The sequence below is a fragment of the Myotis davidii genome, unplaced genomic scaffold (assembly GCF_000327345.1).
Source record: "Myotis davidii unplaced genomic scaffold, ASM32734v1 scaffold72, whole genome shotgun sequence".
Lineage (NCBI taxonomy): Eukaryota > Metazoa > Chordata > Mammalia > Chiroptera > Vespertilionidae > Myotis > Myotis davidii.
Genome location: NW_006284618.1, coordinates 377,338 through 391,175, shown reverse-complemented (window position 1 = coordinate 391,175; position 13,838 = coordinate 377,338). Strand labels below are relative to the sequence as shown.

At 56.3% G+C, this 13,838-nt stretch overlaps 1 protein-coding gene across 1 annotated transcript in view; it reads right to left on the bottom strand.

Moving 5' to 3' along the window:
• The window catches only part of SLC18A2 (solute carrier family 18 (vesicular monoamine transporter), member 2), a 25,904-nt gene extending 12,235 nt beyond the window's left edge, over positions 1-13,669 (bottom strand). The window contains exons 1-8 of the mRNA XM_006754895.2: positions 13,534-13,669; positions 11,808-12,159; positions 3,493-3,551; positions 3,155-3,238; positions 2,767-2,859; positions 1,950-2,039; positions 1,826-1,869; positions 1,696-1,756 (exon numbers count right to left, since the gene is read on the bottom strand). Coding sequence (XP_006754958.2) covers positions 1,696-1,756; positions 1,826-1,869; positions 1,950-2,039; positions 2,767-2,859; positions 3,155-3,238; positions 3,493-3,551; positions 11,808-12,159; positions 13,534-13,654 — 904 coding nt within the window. The 5' untranslated portion in view covers positions 13,655-13,669. The remainder of the gene's footprint in view (positions 1-1,695; positions 1,757-1,825; positions 1,870-1,949; positions 2,040-2,766; positions 2,860-3,154; positions 3,239-3,492; positions 3,552-11,807; positions 12,160-13,533) is intronic.
• Positions 13,670-13,838: the final 169 nt, after the last annotated feature.

The window sequence follows — 13,838 nt, the reverse complement described above, 5'->3', positions numbered from 1 at the left end:
TGTGTTTTCTTAGATTGTGTTTGTCTATTCCACTTACATTCATTATAGAGCCACTGACTGCCGGCACTGTTTGCAGCTCCCCTGCTACCCAGAGCCCACACCCTGAACCCCTCATCTAGCGGATACCCCAAACTATATGCCCCCTCCCCTAAATCCGCTCAGGGCAACCTGGACAGCCCAGGTCCCGAAGGCTGCCGGGATGACTTAGACCAGCCCAGGCTCTGCCTTTACCCTGCCCCGCCTTGCACGTCCCATGGAAATGCCAGGAAGGCTCTGGCCTAGAGGCCGCCCCCACCCCTTCCTGCCCCCCGACCACACCCGGTGCTTCCCCGCGTGGCTCTAAGTGACGTGGAACGCCCCCTTTCCTTGGGAACCGTGAGTAATAAAATCTTCTCTCAATGGTACTGACCGCTCTGTGTCATCAGTCACTTCTGTACAGGGAAATCCGCTGGGACAAATGGGACGCCACCAGCCCCCAACCCCCCAGTCGAGGTGCCTGGACCTGCTGGTGGGCTGACCTTCGGTGCTGGGTGGATCCTGTACCTCCCTCCATGAGCAGGGACCAGGCGGTGAGGGTCAGAGAAGCACAGAGGCCTGAGGGGCCCAGGCTGCTCAGCCTGCCCAGGTGTCTGCCCCAAGGTGCAGGGAGTCACCTCTGGGGCCCCACCTCTCACCACACCTCTCACCCCACCCGGGCCAGCCAGGGCTCCACGGGCGTCTGGCTCCGGACTGCTTGTCAGGGACGCAGAGCGTGCCCCCTGCGTGAAGAGGTCACCCCACCAGGTTTGCGTCCCTTTGGACGACAGACGGGACCTACACCAGGGTCACACAGGCGCCCCCTGACCAGACCCGGCAGCAGAGGCTCCAACAAAACCAGCCTGGGGTTTTGGAAAAGCTGAATTTGAATATCCGCAGGCTGGGCCCGCACCCACTTCACCTGGCTGCCGCGCCCCTCATGGTTGGGACTCCTGCTTACACTAACCTAACCCTAGCTGCAGAGAGCCCTGGCTGGTCTGAAGCCACACTTCAGAGCGCCCCCCTCCCCGCCGCCACCCCCCGGCCGGCCTGACCCCAAGCATCACACTGACCCCCAAATCCAGGCCAGGCAGCATGAGACTGGTCCCTCATCGGGCAGCTCCAGGCCTGTGTCCCTGGGATGGTGTGAGGGGACAGTCCCGTGGATGAATGCTGCCAGGACCCTCCCTGAGAGCGCTCCTCTGAGCCCACCGAGGCCAAGAGCCCAAAGGCCCGAGATCCTTTGGCCACAGGGAGTCTCCCGCCCAGGTCTCTCTGCTGGGCAGGATGCCCGCTGGGTCTGCCCTCGGGGTCACACGGGTCAAGGTGAGTCAGACCCCCAGCCAAGACGCCTGCAGTGAGACCACGGACTCCTTCCTGAAGTTCAAGGCCAAGCAGGGATGGCCTTTGCCACCAACGCAGAGCAAGCGTGACCCAAAACAAACTCGGGGGGCGGGGATCTCCAAGATGCAGACACCTTTGCCCCAAATGAAAAGCAGCACCGGCAGCTGGCCCAGCGTCAGAAACGAATGATGGAAGGAAACCATTTCTGTGACGTGACCCTCCTGTGTCCTTTATGCCTTTGCACAGCCCGTTTCCAGCCGCTAAGTGAACACTGGTCCCCGCCATCCGCCCCCACCCCTGGGCTGAGAAGGACCGGGGGACCGGAGGGAGCCCCACCTGCGGCAATGAGGATGTAGGGGTCCTTCAGCAGGGTGGTCAGCGGCGTCCCCTTCTGGCTCTGGGGAGAGAGTGGGGGTTAAAAGAGGGGACGAGGCGGGCACAGCGCCCTCCGCCCCCCGAGGCTCACCTCTGGCTGCACCCGGGACGGCTGGAGCACGCAGAGCTGAATAGCTGCGGGAGAAACACAGAGGCGTGGCTGAGACCCGGTCACACATGTGCCCAGGCCACGGCCACGGTCCGCACAGACTCACCTCCATCCAGGAGCACCAGGGTAGCCAGCACCAGGAACGGGGCCGTCTTCCCCACAAACTCGTAGAGCACGCTCCCGAAGGGCGGGCCCACTGCAAGGGGGAGAGAGAGCGAGTCACTCAGGCCCGGGGCCGAGGCCCCCGCCCCACCCCACCCCACAAGGACCGTCTGTTGGTTTCTTGTGCTTCGCTCTCCGTTTTGTTCTAAAAGCTCTTGGCGGTGGCCACCCTACCCTACATGCGGTGGTGTGAGTGCCGTGGCTACTTCCTCCCAGTGGTTCCACATCTGGGACACGGGCAAGAGACCCGACGGGTCACCCCAAAGTGACGGTCAGAGGGGAACAAGATAACGGTCGGCGAGGACTGCATCCCTTAAGCACCAGAACAGACAGGGACTGCAGGCTCAGGGGAATGGGGGAATGTAACAGAGGAAAGGGAAAGGGAGGGGACCCCATCTCTGGCAGGGAAGATACTGCCCCTGGTCTTGGAGGCCAATGAGCGGGGGGTGGAGGGGACAGACTCGGAGTTGGGGAGGTCCTCTCAGCATTGACCCAGGGCCGTCTGAGCGGAGAGGAAGGATCCTGGCAGACCGTCCTGGTCAAGCCTCCTGTACGTCTGGGCCCGGGAGGCCTGGGGCTGGTTTCCCAAGGTTCCCCAGCAAGTCTGGGGGTAGAGGCAGGGGGAGCCCAGGGCCTCGCCTGTCAGGAAGGCTCCCCGAAAGCAGGGAACGAAAAGGGGCAGTTAGGGGATCAGGGAGGAAGGACTGTCGCCGTCCAGCGCAGACAGGCTGTCAGTGCGCCTCCACGTGGACCTTACCTACCTAAGACCCCCAGGGCCAGGCCGCCCAGGGCAATCCCCATGGCGTTGCCTCTCTCCTCGTCATCTGTGTACACGGTGGCAAGCATGCCCATCCCTACACAGGAAAGGAAACGGCTGAATGAATTACCCATGACTCGCCTTCCCTCCCCAACCCAGACCTGGGAGCGGCCCAAGCCCATCAGGTTCATGAAAAGGTAAGTCCAAGAAGGGTCTAACGAGGAGGTGGGGGCCCTCTCCACAGCCCACGGCCAGTCACCACCACCGAAACCTCGATTCCCTGAATTATCCAGCTCGCAAGGTGAGGGGCTGGCGATGGGGCAATGCTGGTGGCCTCTGGGACAGACTGCAGACCCCCGGGCACGGACTTACTCGGGCTCGCCCACACCTACCAGCCACCGAGGAGCAGGAGGAGCCGATGCCCTGCAGGGACCTGGCGATCAGCAAGAGGGCGTAGCTCCTGGAGAAGGCGAACACTGCGGGGAGGAGGGCCGGGAGGGTCAGGGCAACCAGGTCAAGCAGGCATTTCTGAGGCCCTCAGTCCGAGGGTTTGTTTCCATAGTAGCCACACTGTTTCTGCCCACGAAGACCCCCCTCTATGGATTTCTTTCTGCCGTTTTTTTACCAACCTCCCCGCCCCCGCCCGGGATCTGTGTTCTCAACTCCGGGCTCACGGCCACCAGAACCCTTCCCGTGACCCACGCTCCAAAGGCAAGCACGAGGCACTTACTGATCGTGGAGATAAACATGATGCAGAATCCCACAAACATTGGAACTGGATAGCCGACCCTGCAAAACAAAACCGCGAGGGACATCTGGCGACTGCTCTGTGTTTTCCTAAGGCTTCGCCCCGCGTCTCTCCCGCCGACCCTCAGGGATCCGGCGGGTAAGTGCTGGGTCAACTTTCCTAAAAATTCATACAGTTGGCGCTTCCTGCCTGACCTTTCTGTGTTTGACTGTCTCGGAGTGTAAATACATTGACGGACTCCCAGTCCGAACAGACATTTCTCTGGAATAAATGTTAACACAATATTGGCAAGTAGCCGAGGGAACAGCCCAAATATACGGCCCCTGGTCCCACCATTTTTAAAGTATCATTTCTTTCACTGCAGTCTTTGCTAGAGCTTCACCAAAGGCACAATGGCAATCAAATGATTCCAGGATTCGATCGGCCAGCGAGACGGCTGCATGCATCTAAGAGGCATCGGGCAGCAAGACGTTCAAATCCGTCTTCACACTGAGCCCAGGGCGGCCAGCCTAGAAAGACCGGCCTCGTTTTCTGTGAACAAACCCTACATCCTAATTGCTCTGTAGGAGCATGGCCCCTCCAGGACTCGGCCAAAGACCTTGGCCTTTCTGTATCTCGCCCCCGGCAGGACGCCTGGCCCTGCCCTTAGCCCAGCAAGTCTCGCCCCAGCCTCCCAGGCAGCTCACCATCACCCGCATCCCAGAACCGGGTATCTGATGAGATGTGGGTGTACGCTGCTACCAGGGCGCCTCCCTCATCCCCTCTCTCTGTTTCTGATTAAGCAGATACCTTGGTCCCTGCCATTTGCATGGGGCATGAGCGTGAAGGCAGCTTCCTGGTCCCCCTGCCCTGAAAGGGGGTGCGACGCTGGCAGCACCATTGCTCTCCAGAGTCTGCATCAGCCCAGAGCAGCGCTGAGCATCTCCAGGCCTCAAGGCCCCTTCCCCCTCCCCCCGCCCCCACCAGCCCTGGATCCTAGGCCAGCAAGTCCTGAGTCCCAGTCATTCAGCCCAGAAGGGCTCTCCTACTCTGGACTTGAATAAAAGTCACCGTTATCACGCACTCAGTTCTCAAGCACTTACACCCGCAGCTCAACGACGGGCAAGGACAGCGACCACCTGCCCATTCCACAGGTGAGGAAACTCGGGCACAAGTGAGTGACTGGTTAAACGTCGTCTGGCTAATTTCGCTCCAGGCCGCTTCGTCCAGCCCAAGGCTTTCCCTGCAAACTCTGCCACCTCCTCAGGGAGCCAAAGGCTTCCAACGCCACCTCTCCAACAGTGCTCCTGGCCGTGCTCTCTCTCTCTCTCTCTTTTATTTTAACTGCTTCATGTGCATCCAGAAACCAAAGAGCATCCTCCAATCATGACAGAGTCCCTCTCATAGGCCCACGCAGATTCCCCACTGTGACCTGAGACGGGCTTGCAATTCACAAAGCGGGGCTCAAGGCCAGCCAGGTGAGCCAGGGGAGACCCCGGGCTCTGAACCGCCGTTCAGATGGCCATCACGTGGCCGCCTCTCTTGTCTTCATCAGCCCGGAGCTGACGGCTCTGTGCCAGGATCCTGAATGAGGAAACTTGTTGGAGGCTCAGAGAGTGGTGCGCCAGGCCGTTCTTATTTCTCAGCATTTACTGTGCTTCTGGAGGAAGAACAGACGTATGACAATCCTCGCAGCTGCCCCGGAATGAACACCATTTCCACACGCGTGCAAAGCTGTTGACATGCCAGTGATTCTTCTGCCCAGGCTGCAGCCCGGCCACTGGCCCAGCTCACCTGGCAGGACGCAGCTGGGGCAGCTCCTTGTCACCAGGAGGCCCTGGCAGTCCCTGAGACCGCCCGTGGGGAAAGAGCAGGCAGTGCCCCCTGTGATGGTCTTCGCAGTTCCATGAGGTCGCTGGCTCTCTTCCCATTTTCCAGATGGCCACACTGAGGCTTAGTGAATTGAAGTAACTTGCCCCCAGTTCAGGGCACCAGCACAGCTCCAGCATCTAAGGTGGGCCAGGTCCTGCTAGTGTGCGCTGTGGCGGGGACCCTGATCCCAGGAGCACAAGTTCACGTGCGGTGAGTGGAACAGAAGGTCCACAGTTTCACCTAAAACCAGACGGCTCTGCACCACAGGTGCTGTTTTTCTTTAAAAAAAAAAAAACCAGTTACTGCTTTTTAAATCCCTTTGGGACTTAATGAAGCAGGTAGGGATAACCAAATAGCCAATTTGGAAGGACACTCAAAGGCCGGCCAGTCCAAACCCTCGCCTTGGGTGAGAAAGCGAGGTTCAGAGACGGGTGGCTCACCCACCGTCGCAGCGCAAGCCAAGTGCTTCGGACACCAGTGGGCTCACGCTACTTCGGTCTCATTACCGGACACGCGTGCCCGACACTTTCAACGTTGGCCAAGCTGCTGACGGGGCTGCTCCATAGAAAGTTCCAGGCAGCCTTGCCCTGCAGCCCAGCGCCAAGACACGCTCCTGGATCCACCCTCAACCCTCTAGCCCCCTCAGCACCCACCGCAGGAGGGTCAGCCACGGCCCAGGTCCGAGTGACAGGCAGATCGCCCATGCCCCTTCTCCTTCCCCACAATGTCTCCTGAGGGGGCTTAGTCATCAGCATCTGAGACGCCTCCTGTCTCGATGCAACGCCTTCTCAATTAGAGTCCTGCCCAGCACAGCTAGACCTGATGCGGCAAACCTTTAACCAAATCTCCCATTATCACCCCTGCTGAGTCATCCCAGCCCCGGGCCATCCTCCACAGAGCACCGGGAGCAGTTAATCCAATCGGAATAGGACTGAAAGTCACAGACTGAGTCCCTAGAAAAAAGGGCAAAGCACTCAACGGTGCAGACGTTAACCACACCCGACAGGGCCGGTGGAGAACCCCGTGCCCCCCACTGCATCACTGACAAGCTACTAACTAGTTTACCTTTGCCATGGAGACCACGCAAGTTCCCATCTCAGGCTTGGGAGACCTCGGTCCCCCCCACCCCCGCGTGGAAAGAGACAAAAGCAAGGACACATAGGATACAAACTGTCACCAGGGGAGACAAGAGGTGACGTCTCCTTTTTCAATGGTCCCAACACCCTCCTGAAAGGGGGTTCGGGGAGTGCACATCCGTAAACAGGACAATTTAAATCGACAGGCCCCTCTGGGAAGCTTACTGTCAATCATTCTGTAAATGAAACCAGATTCTCAGGTTCAGCCAGGGGGTCTGTCTTTCTCAGCTCCCGGGTGTGCACAGGGGGTCCTGGGAGCCATGGGTCTCTTACTCTCCGAGGTGCCCCCCTGTCCCTGACAAATGGCCAGTTCCCCGGCCAGCTGCTTCCGATTCCAGACGGGAAGGCCCGTCACGCCACCCCAACAGCGTCGGGGGCAGGCGCTCCCTGTCCGGGCGGCTGTTTCCCCATCCCTGAGCGGCTGAAAAGGTCACCGCTTATTCCTACAAAGCCCACTTCAGACCAACCGGCTTGGGGGGTGGGGGAGGTGGGGGGGTGAACCACAGCAGATTGCGTTGCGATTCTGTGCCCTGTGGCTTCCTCCCTCTCGTTCAGATGCTAGCTACGAGATCTGCGGGGGAAATAACTGGCTTTCAAATATACTAGGTAACTATGGAAATAAATTAAGCCACTGTCACCGGCTTGATAAAAAGCAGACCAGGGAGACAATGACAAGCTAAGGAGGGAGGCCCCGAGCTGCCCGAGCTGCCCGGAGTTAACCCTTTCCCTCGCCACCCCATTCGTTTTGGGAATAACTTTCAGCTCCAAAGAGGACTATGCAATCCTTATGCCAAGCAAGCGAGGACCCCGCGGCCACGTTCTGAGTCTGATGTGTGGACAGAGACACGTACAGGTGTTTTCACATCGTGCACCTGCCCGGGGCATTGCTCTTATGTGTGTGTGCGTGTCTGAAATCCACTTGTCGGGCTGCATGCTAACAGGTGTTGCTAAGTATTAGTCCTTTCCCCACCTTTTACACACAAGGCGATCCTGAAATAAACAACTTGGAATTACAAAATAAGTCACACGCGCCTCAAAGACGGGACTGGAGGTGCCTGCAGGCTTCAGACGGCGTTACTGGATATGATCGCTACACCTGCCACGTTCAAGGTCCTCTGCTCCCGACCTGGCCACATGTTTCAGTACAAACATGGCATCAGAAGGGGAAGTCCTAGAGAAACTGCTCCCAGTGAACCCACAGGGCACACAATGCTGCCAGACACTGTGTTATTCCTGTTTTATTTGCAGGGTTTGGCGTGCGATCTGATCTGAAATCTAAAAGGACAGGCAGGCAGCCTGCCTCTTGCATCATCCACCCACAAAAGCCAGTCACACGGCAGCATGACGGCCACAGAGACGAGACGAGGTCCTGGATGTCATGGGGGGGGGGGGGTCGGCGGTTACATGTGTGATCCCTCATTTCACAGTGGGTCCTGCTTATATCGAGAGGCTTTGGGAAGGAGTGGCTCCACGCTGCCTGTCTCTGGGTAGCTCCCCCATGTCTTTGGGGGTTCGGGCAGCCTCTTTTCCCCCGTCAGAAGCACTGCAGAGGTTCTAGAAAGCCAGGCCAACTCACATCAGTGGCTGGAAATAGAGATTTTTTTTTTTTTTTAGGGCCCAGGAGGTGACGGAAGGTAGGTTTGTGTCTAGAAAACCAGGCTGATTTTCCCCCTGGACTCCCTGCCCTTGGGTTACAAAGAACCACCAACAACTCACTGTTTGGGCCTTTCCTAGTCCAGCCTGGTACCACGAGAGAGAGCCTAAGTCAGTGATGGCGAACCTATGACACACGTGTATCAGAGGTGACACGCGAACTCATTTTTTTGGTTGATTCTTCTTTGTTAAATGGCATTTAAATATATAAAATAAATATCAAAAACATAAATCTTTGTTTTACTATGGTTGCAAATAGCAAAAAATGTCTATATGTGACACGGCACCAGAGTTAAGTTAGGGTTTTTCAAAAGGCTGACACGCCGCGCTCAAAAGGTTCGCCATCACTGGCCTAAGTGGACGCAAGAGAGAGTTAGTTTGACCTGCATTGCTGACTTTTCGCAGCTGACCTTACACACTGTGTAACAGTAAGCAGGTGGAAGGAACGAGGGGAGGGAGACACCCACACAGCGAGGCTGGCCCTGGTCCAGTCCTGGGCAAACACTTCCTCCCCCCGAACGGCCAGCTCTTTGCCTGTAAAGTCCCAGCACTGGCCCAAAGCCTCAGCTAAAGCTCTGATGCTCTGTGTTTCTAACACCCCTTCAGTCAGAAACATAGTCACCGACGGTGAAACGCTGTTTTAAGTACACTTGTTTACAATACTGGAAACGAATCACACATCTTGTTGGTAATTGAGGATGTGATTGGCACCAATTACACCGAAGACGATGTGCAATGGCTCACAAGAGAAGCTTCTGTAAAGGAAAATAGGACGTGTTTATCGCTTCTCTGGGCAGAACCGTGGCGTGCCCAGAAATGCTGCAAGTCCCCAGACTCGGGTCTGCGGAGCTTGGAAAATATTGGGAGGCGGGGGGTAAATCACAAATCATGATCATTTTTGGAGGGTCAGACTTCCCTCAATTATTCTGCCGGCATCGATGTCCAAGGGCACTTGTATTTCCCACATTACAAGGAGGTGCTGAAAGATGGCTATTTTGACATTTGCTTGGTAGCTGGGGGAACCAGTTAGCGTTTAAAATTTCCCTCTAGATAAATTCCAAAGTGGATTATTCACCTTAAGAATCAACTACATTTCACAGGTCACAAAACAAAAATAGGTTTCTCTTGAAGACTTTTTCTTTTCCCAGCCTTGGGGGCTGCAAGTCAAAGCCCTTGGGGTAGTGACGATGCAGGAGAGGCCTCCTTGGTGGTAAACAGGCCTCTTCCTCATGGAATAAGCAAAGGATTCAAAACAAGAAGGGGCTTTGCCAACGCTCTTCATTTGCCACTTGCATCTGGAAACCTGGGATGCTCGCATCCCCTCAGCCCGGGGTTGAAGTATGACCCTGTATGTGACAATCGCACCCACAGTAATAACAGGGCGTCATCATAATAATGTCCTCAATTTTCACACAGAGCATTTCCGCTCTTTGCCTTCTCAGAATACAAAACCCTGAGCCCTTTTCTGTAATTATAGCCCATGCATTTTTTTTAAAATCCTCACCCGAGGATATGTTTCTATCGATTCTAGAGAGAGAAAGGGAGAGAAATATTGACCGACTGTCTACCGCACGTGCCCGACCCGGAATTAAACCTGCAACTACGGGCACATACCCTGACCAGAAATTGAACCCCCAATCCTCTGGTGCCCAGGATGACGCTCCAGCCAACTGAGCCACCCGGCCAGAGCCACCAGATGCAATGTAAGAAGGGATCTTAGTCTTGGAAAAAGAAAGAAGAAAACCCCCGCACTACTGAGGCCTGCCCGGTGTCCTCCTAAAGAGCAGGAGGAGCCCTCTCGTGGCCCAGCCAGTGGCAGGCCGACATCGCGGAGTTCATTGGCTTGGCATGTTTTACATGGCGGCTCCGTACCGTTGCCTCACACAGACTGGCTGGCTGGGCCTGGCTCAGGATGGCTCCAATCGACCCAACGGCACTCCTCAGTCCAGAAAACCAAATGGCCAACGTTTACAATGTGCTTCCGTCCAACTTGCCATGGGCATAGTGGCTGAACCCTCCGTGTCCGAGGGCAGCTGGTGCTGGGGGAGGCAGATCTCCTCTCCTCTCCGTCCCCGCTCTCCTCTCTCACGGACCCCAGCCCCAGAGCTGGCCCCAGCCCCCTGTCACGTGGAGCTCCACCCTGAGAAGGGCCCCGGGCCTCGTTTCATGCCTGCTGCTGCTCTCCTGAAATGCTTAATAATATTTAAACAAGGGCCCTGCTGGGCTGCCCCATCCCTAGGCCAGAGCCTGGGCCGGTGTCAGCACCTCCGTTCCCAGCCTACACTGGGTGCTGGGTGCACCTGCTCAAAGCCGGCTTCCTTGCTGACTCTTCAACTTGGCTTTGGAGCCTCTGACAGCTTCCAATAAAAACCCCTTTCTCCACCTAGCACTTGGGGCCTTCTATAGACTGGCCCACCCCAACCCCCTGCTCTGCCCTCCCTAGTTCACAGCCCCCTGCCTCCCCCATCTCCAGTCTTGGGCTCTGTTCATGCTTCTAGACCTGCTTCACATATAGGACTCTGGGCACTTCCTCCCCGGCCATGTCTTGCATTTCTGCCTTCAGGGCTGCACTGTTTACATGGCAGCCTGCCACCACCACTGACACTGAATCAGCTCCTCCTCCTTGCAGCGGACGCCCCTCCCCTCGACGGCAAGCCCTGAGCCTCCAGGGGCCAGGATGCAGCAGAGCTGCATCCCCTTCTGAACAGGGACTTGCTGGGCGTCACCAACAATGGAAATGTGAACAAGGATTCAAACGAATGGGGGCCCAGAAAAGTCCAGAACATCTAGATCAGTGGTTCTCAAGCTTCTGGCCCTTTACATACAGTTCCTCATGTGGTGACCCAACCATAAAATTATTTTCGTTGCTACTTCATCACTGTAATGTTGCTACTGTTATGAACCGTAATGTAAATATCTGATCTGCAGGATGGTCTTAGGCGACCCCTGTGAAAGGGTCGTTCGACCGCCAGAGGGGTCGCGACCCACAGGTTGAGAACCGCTGATCTAGGTTTACACAAACCGAGTTTGGGGTTGATTTGGGGCATTATTTGCTAGTTTGAATGATGCAGAAAACAGCCTCCGTTGCCTTTCCTGTGTGCACGTGGGCGTAGCTCAGGAACAGGCAGGGGATGAACCTGTCACACTGCCCACGACCTCCACCTGTGGACTTCCCTCTCAGCAGCAGAATGACCCATCTTCCCCCGCGTCCCCCACCTGGCCAGCTCCGGAGGCTTCACCTCGCCAGCTCTAAAGGACACACCTGGCTTTCTACGCAGAGCAACAGGCCCAGGGGTGGAAGAGAAGAGAAAACTGCATGGCACGGAGAACCCGATGATGAAATCCGGCATTTAGACAAGAATCCAAGTCCTCCCACGGTGGGAGGGCCTCTATTCTGTTTTAATATTTTCTTACTTTTTAAGCAACGGAGGCAGCCATGAAAGGCAGCACGGATGGGAAATCGTAATTAACTACGGGCAGAATCAAAAAGGAGAAGGGATTGGATTTCCCTCCCCCCGCCCCAACCTCACCCTGTACTGGTTCCCAGATTCTGCTAAAAAATGAATGAGAAACAGAATCCCGGAGGGGGGCGGGGGGAAATGAGCTTGGAACAATAGAAATAAAAATAAACTCTCTGGCCAAAATACTATCGCCTACCTGTTGGTCAACAGTCCTACGAACGGGTTGGTGAGCAGCTGGACCGTGGCTTTGGAGGCAAACAACAGGCCAACTTGCACGTTTTCATTGAGGAGGTCCTTATTCTCGCTGGGACAGTCGGAAGGGCCCGCGGACGAGTTGGTCACCGTGGGCTGCGTGGTGGCCCTGGGCAGCGGCCGCCCCTGGAGGTCTCCGGTGGCGTTCCCAGTGGCCACGGTGGAGTTGTCATAGTAGGAAAAGATGCTCTGGAAACCGTCCGAGGGGGAGGCCGTGGGTGCTGGCCGGGCCATCGGGACTTCGGTTGCATTTTTCTCGTGCTGGATGCTGTACAAGTAACTTGGGATGATGGGGACTGGGGACAAGACAGGACGGGAAGGTGGTGACTGCCCTGAGACCCTCCCTGGGACAAATGCCAGAAGAGCGATGGTCACGTCAAATATCAACGAGGCACCGAGAGGTGGTATGAATACCCCCATGAATGCGCCCTCCCCTACTGACATTGCTTAGCTCCCTAGAGAGAGTGACGCCCCAGGAGTCCAGTTCCAGAGAACCGTGTCCGCCCTGGGGTTTCTCGGTACAGGGTTCCACCCCAGGAATACTTTGGGAAAGCAAAATCTGGGCTGAGGTTGAGTCCGTGCTGACCCAGGGTCAACAACCAGGGCTTCTCAGAAAGAGGCTCAAAAGACCTTTAATTGAATGAATCAAGGAAATAGAAACCTAAATTGCATTGTGTGTCTTAGAAAAAAAATAAACCTGCAGGAAGTCATCGTTTGGAAATTCTGCAGCTGGCCCACTTCTCCTCTCCAGTTCTGGGGTGGGAACCGGCAAGTGTGCATCCTATCCCGACACACACGAATTTCTGAGACTTTCAATAGAGGAAAAGGGAGACCTTTTGTTGTAATAGCAGCTCTGGGCACGTGTGAGACAACAGAACATTCAACACAAAGGAGACAAGAGACCCCGGCTACCGGCTGCTGAACTCCGACCCATCTCACACCTCACACTTCACCTGATCATCTGAACCACCTGACTACTCGCTGCTCTGAAAACCTGCAAATGGAGAGGGGAGATGCCACTCCCACCCTGGGAGTCGAAATAAAAAAACTACTTCCTTTTACCCATTAAAAATGTGGCTATTGTAAAGGAAAGGCATGCCAAATACTCCGCTGTTAATGAGGCTAGTTATGAGAGCTGGGTTTAAGTTATTTGGTTTTTTTAAAAACCCATTCTAGGAAAAAGGCTGAAAGGAATACTTTTCAAATTGCTCTTGAAATGGTCTAGAACTGTTTCCATCCTGAGTCATCCAAGGGTACAAGAGACTCAACTGCCACTTCCCTCTCCCAGAAAGGGGTGTTCACTTCTTTCCTAGATGTTCCATCACATTATTAACCCCCCTTCTCGGGGAGCATAAGTCATCTTATAACCTTCCTGTGAGCTCTGAAAATTGCTAGTCCTTCAAAGAAATCTTTCTCCCCGCGGTGACAGTGGGCAGGCAGGGGGAGCTGACGCTATCAGGAGGAAACACAGCTCTGGGCTGCATCGGCCGTCACATTTTTGACCTGACCACCAGGAAGACGAAGCCACAAGCCCGCTCGCAGCAGCCCCGGCGACGTGGCCGTCTTGGGGGATGTGTTTCTGCAGAGCGCGTTCTCCAGCTCGACGCTCGGTCTGTGGGGCGCCCAGGGAAGGGGTGTCGGGCGGAGGCGGGAGGGGAGGGCGCACGTACCCACGACGGTGAGCAGCATGTTGTCCAGCAGCAGCGCGAGGAACACGATGAACAGGATGAGCTTCCGGGAGTGACGGCCGTCCAGCAGCCAGCGGACCGGCGCCAAGTCGCTCAGGGCCATGGCTCGGGGCTGGGCTGCGGGCAGGCGGAGAGGTGAGGGGCCGTGGCGGATGGGGGTTCCCCCACCCTCAAAGCTCACACTTCCCCGGCTGCGGAAAGGGCGGCGCACCCCTCGGCCACACCTGTGCTCCGGGTTAATGTCGCCCGCGGGCGCCCCTGGTCCCGGGGTGCCAGCCCCCTCTCCG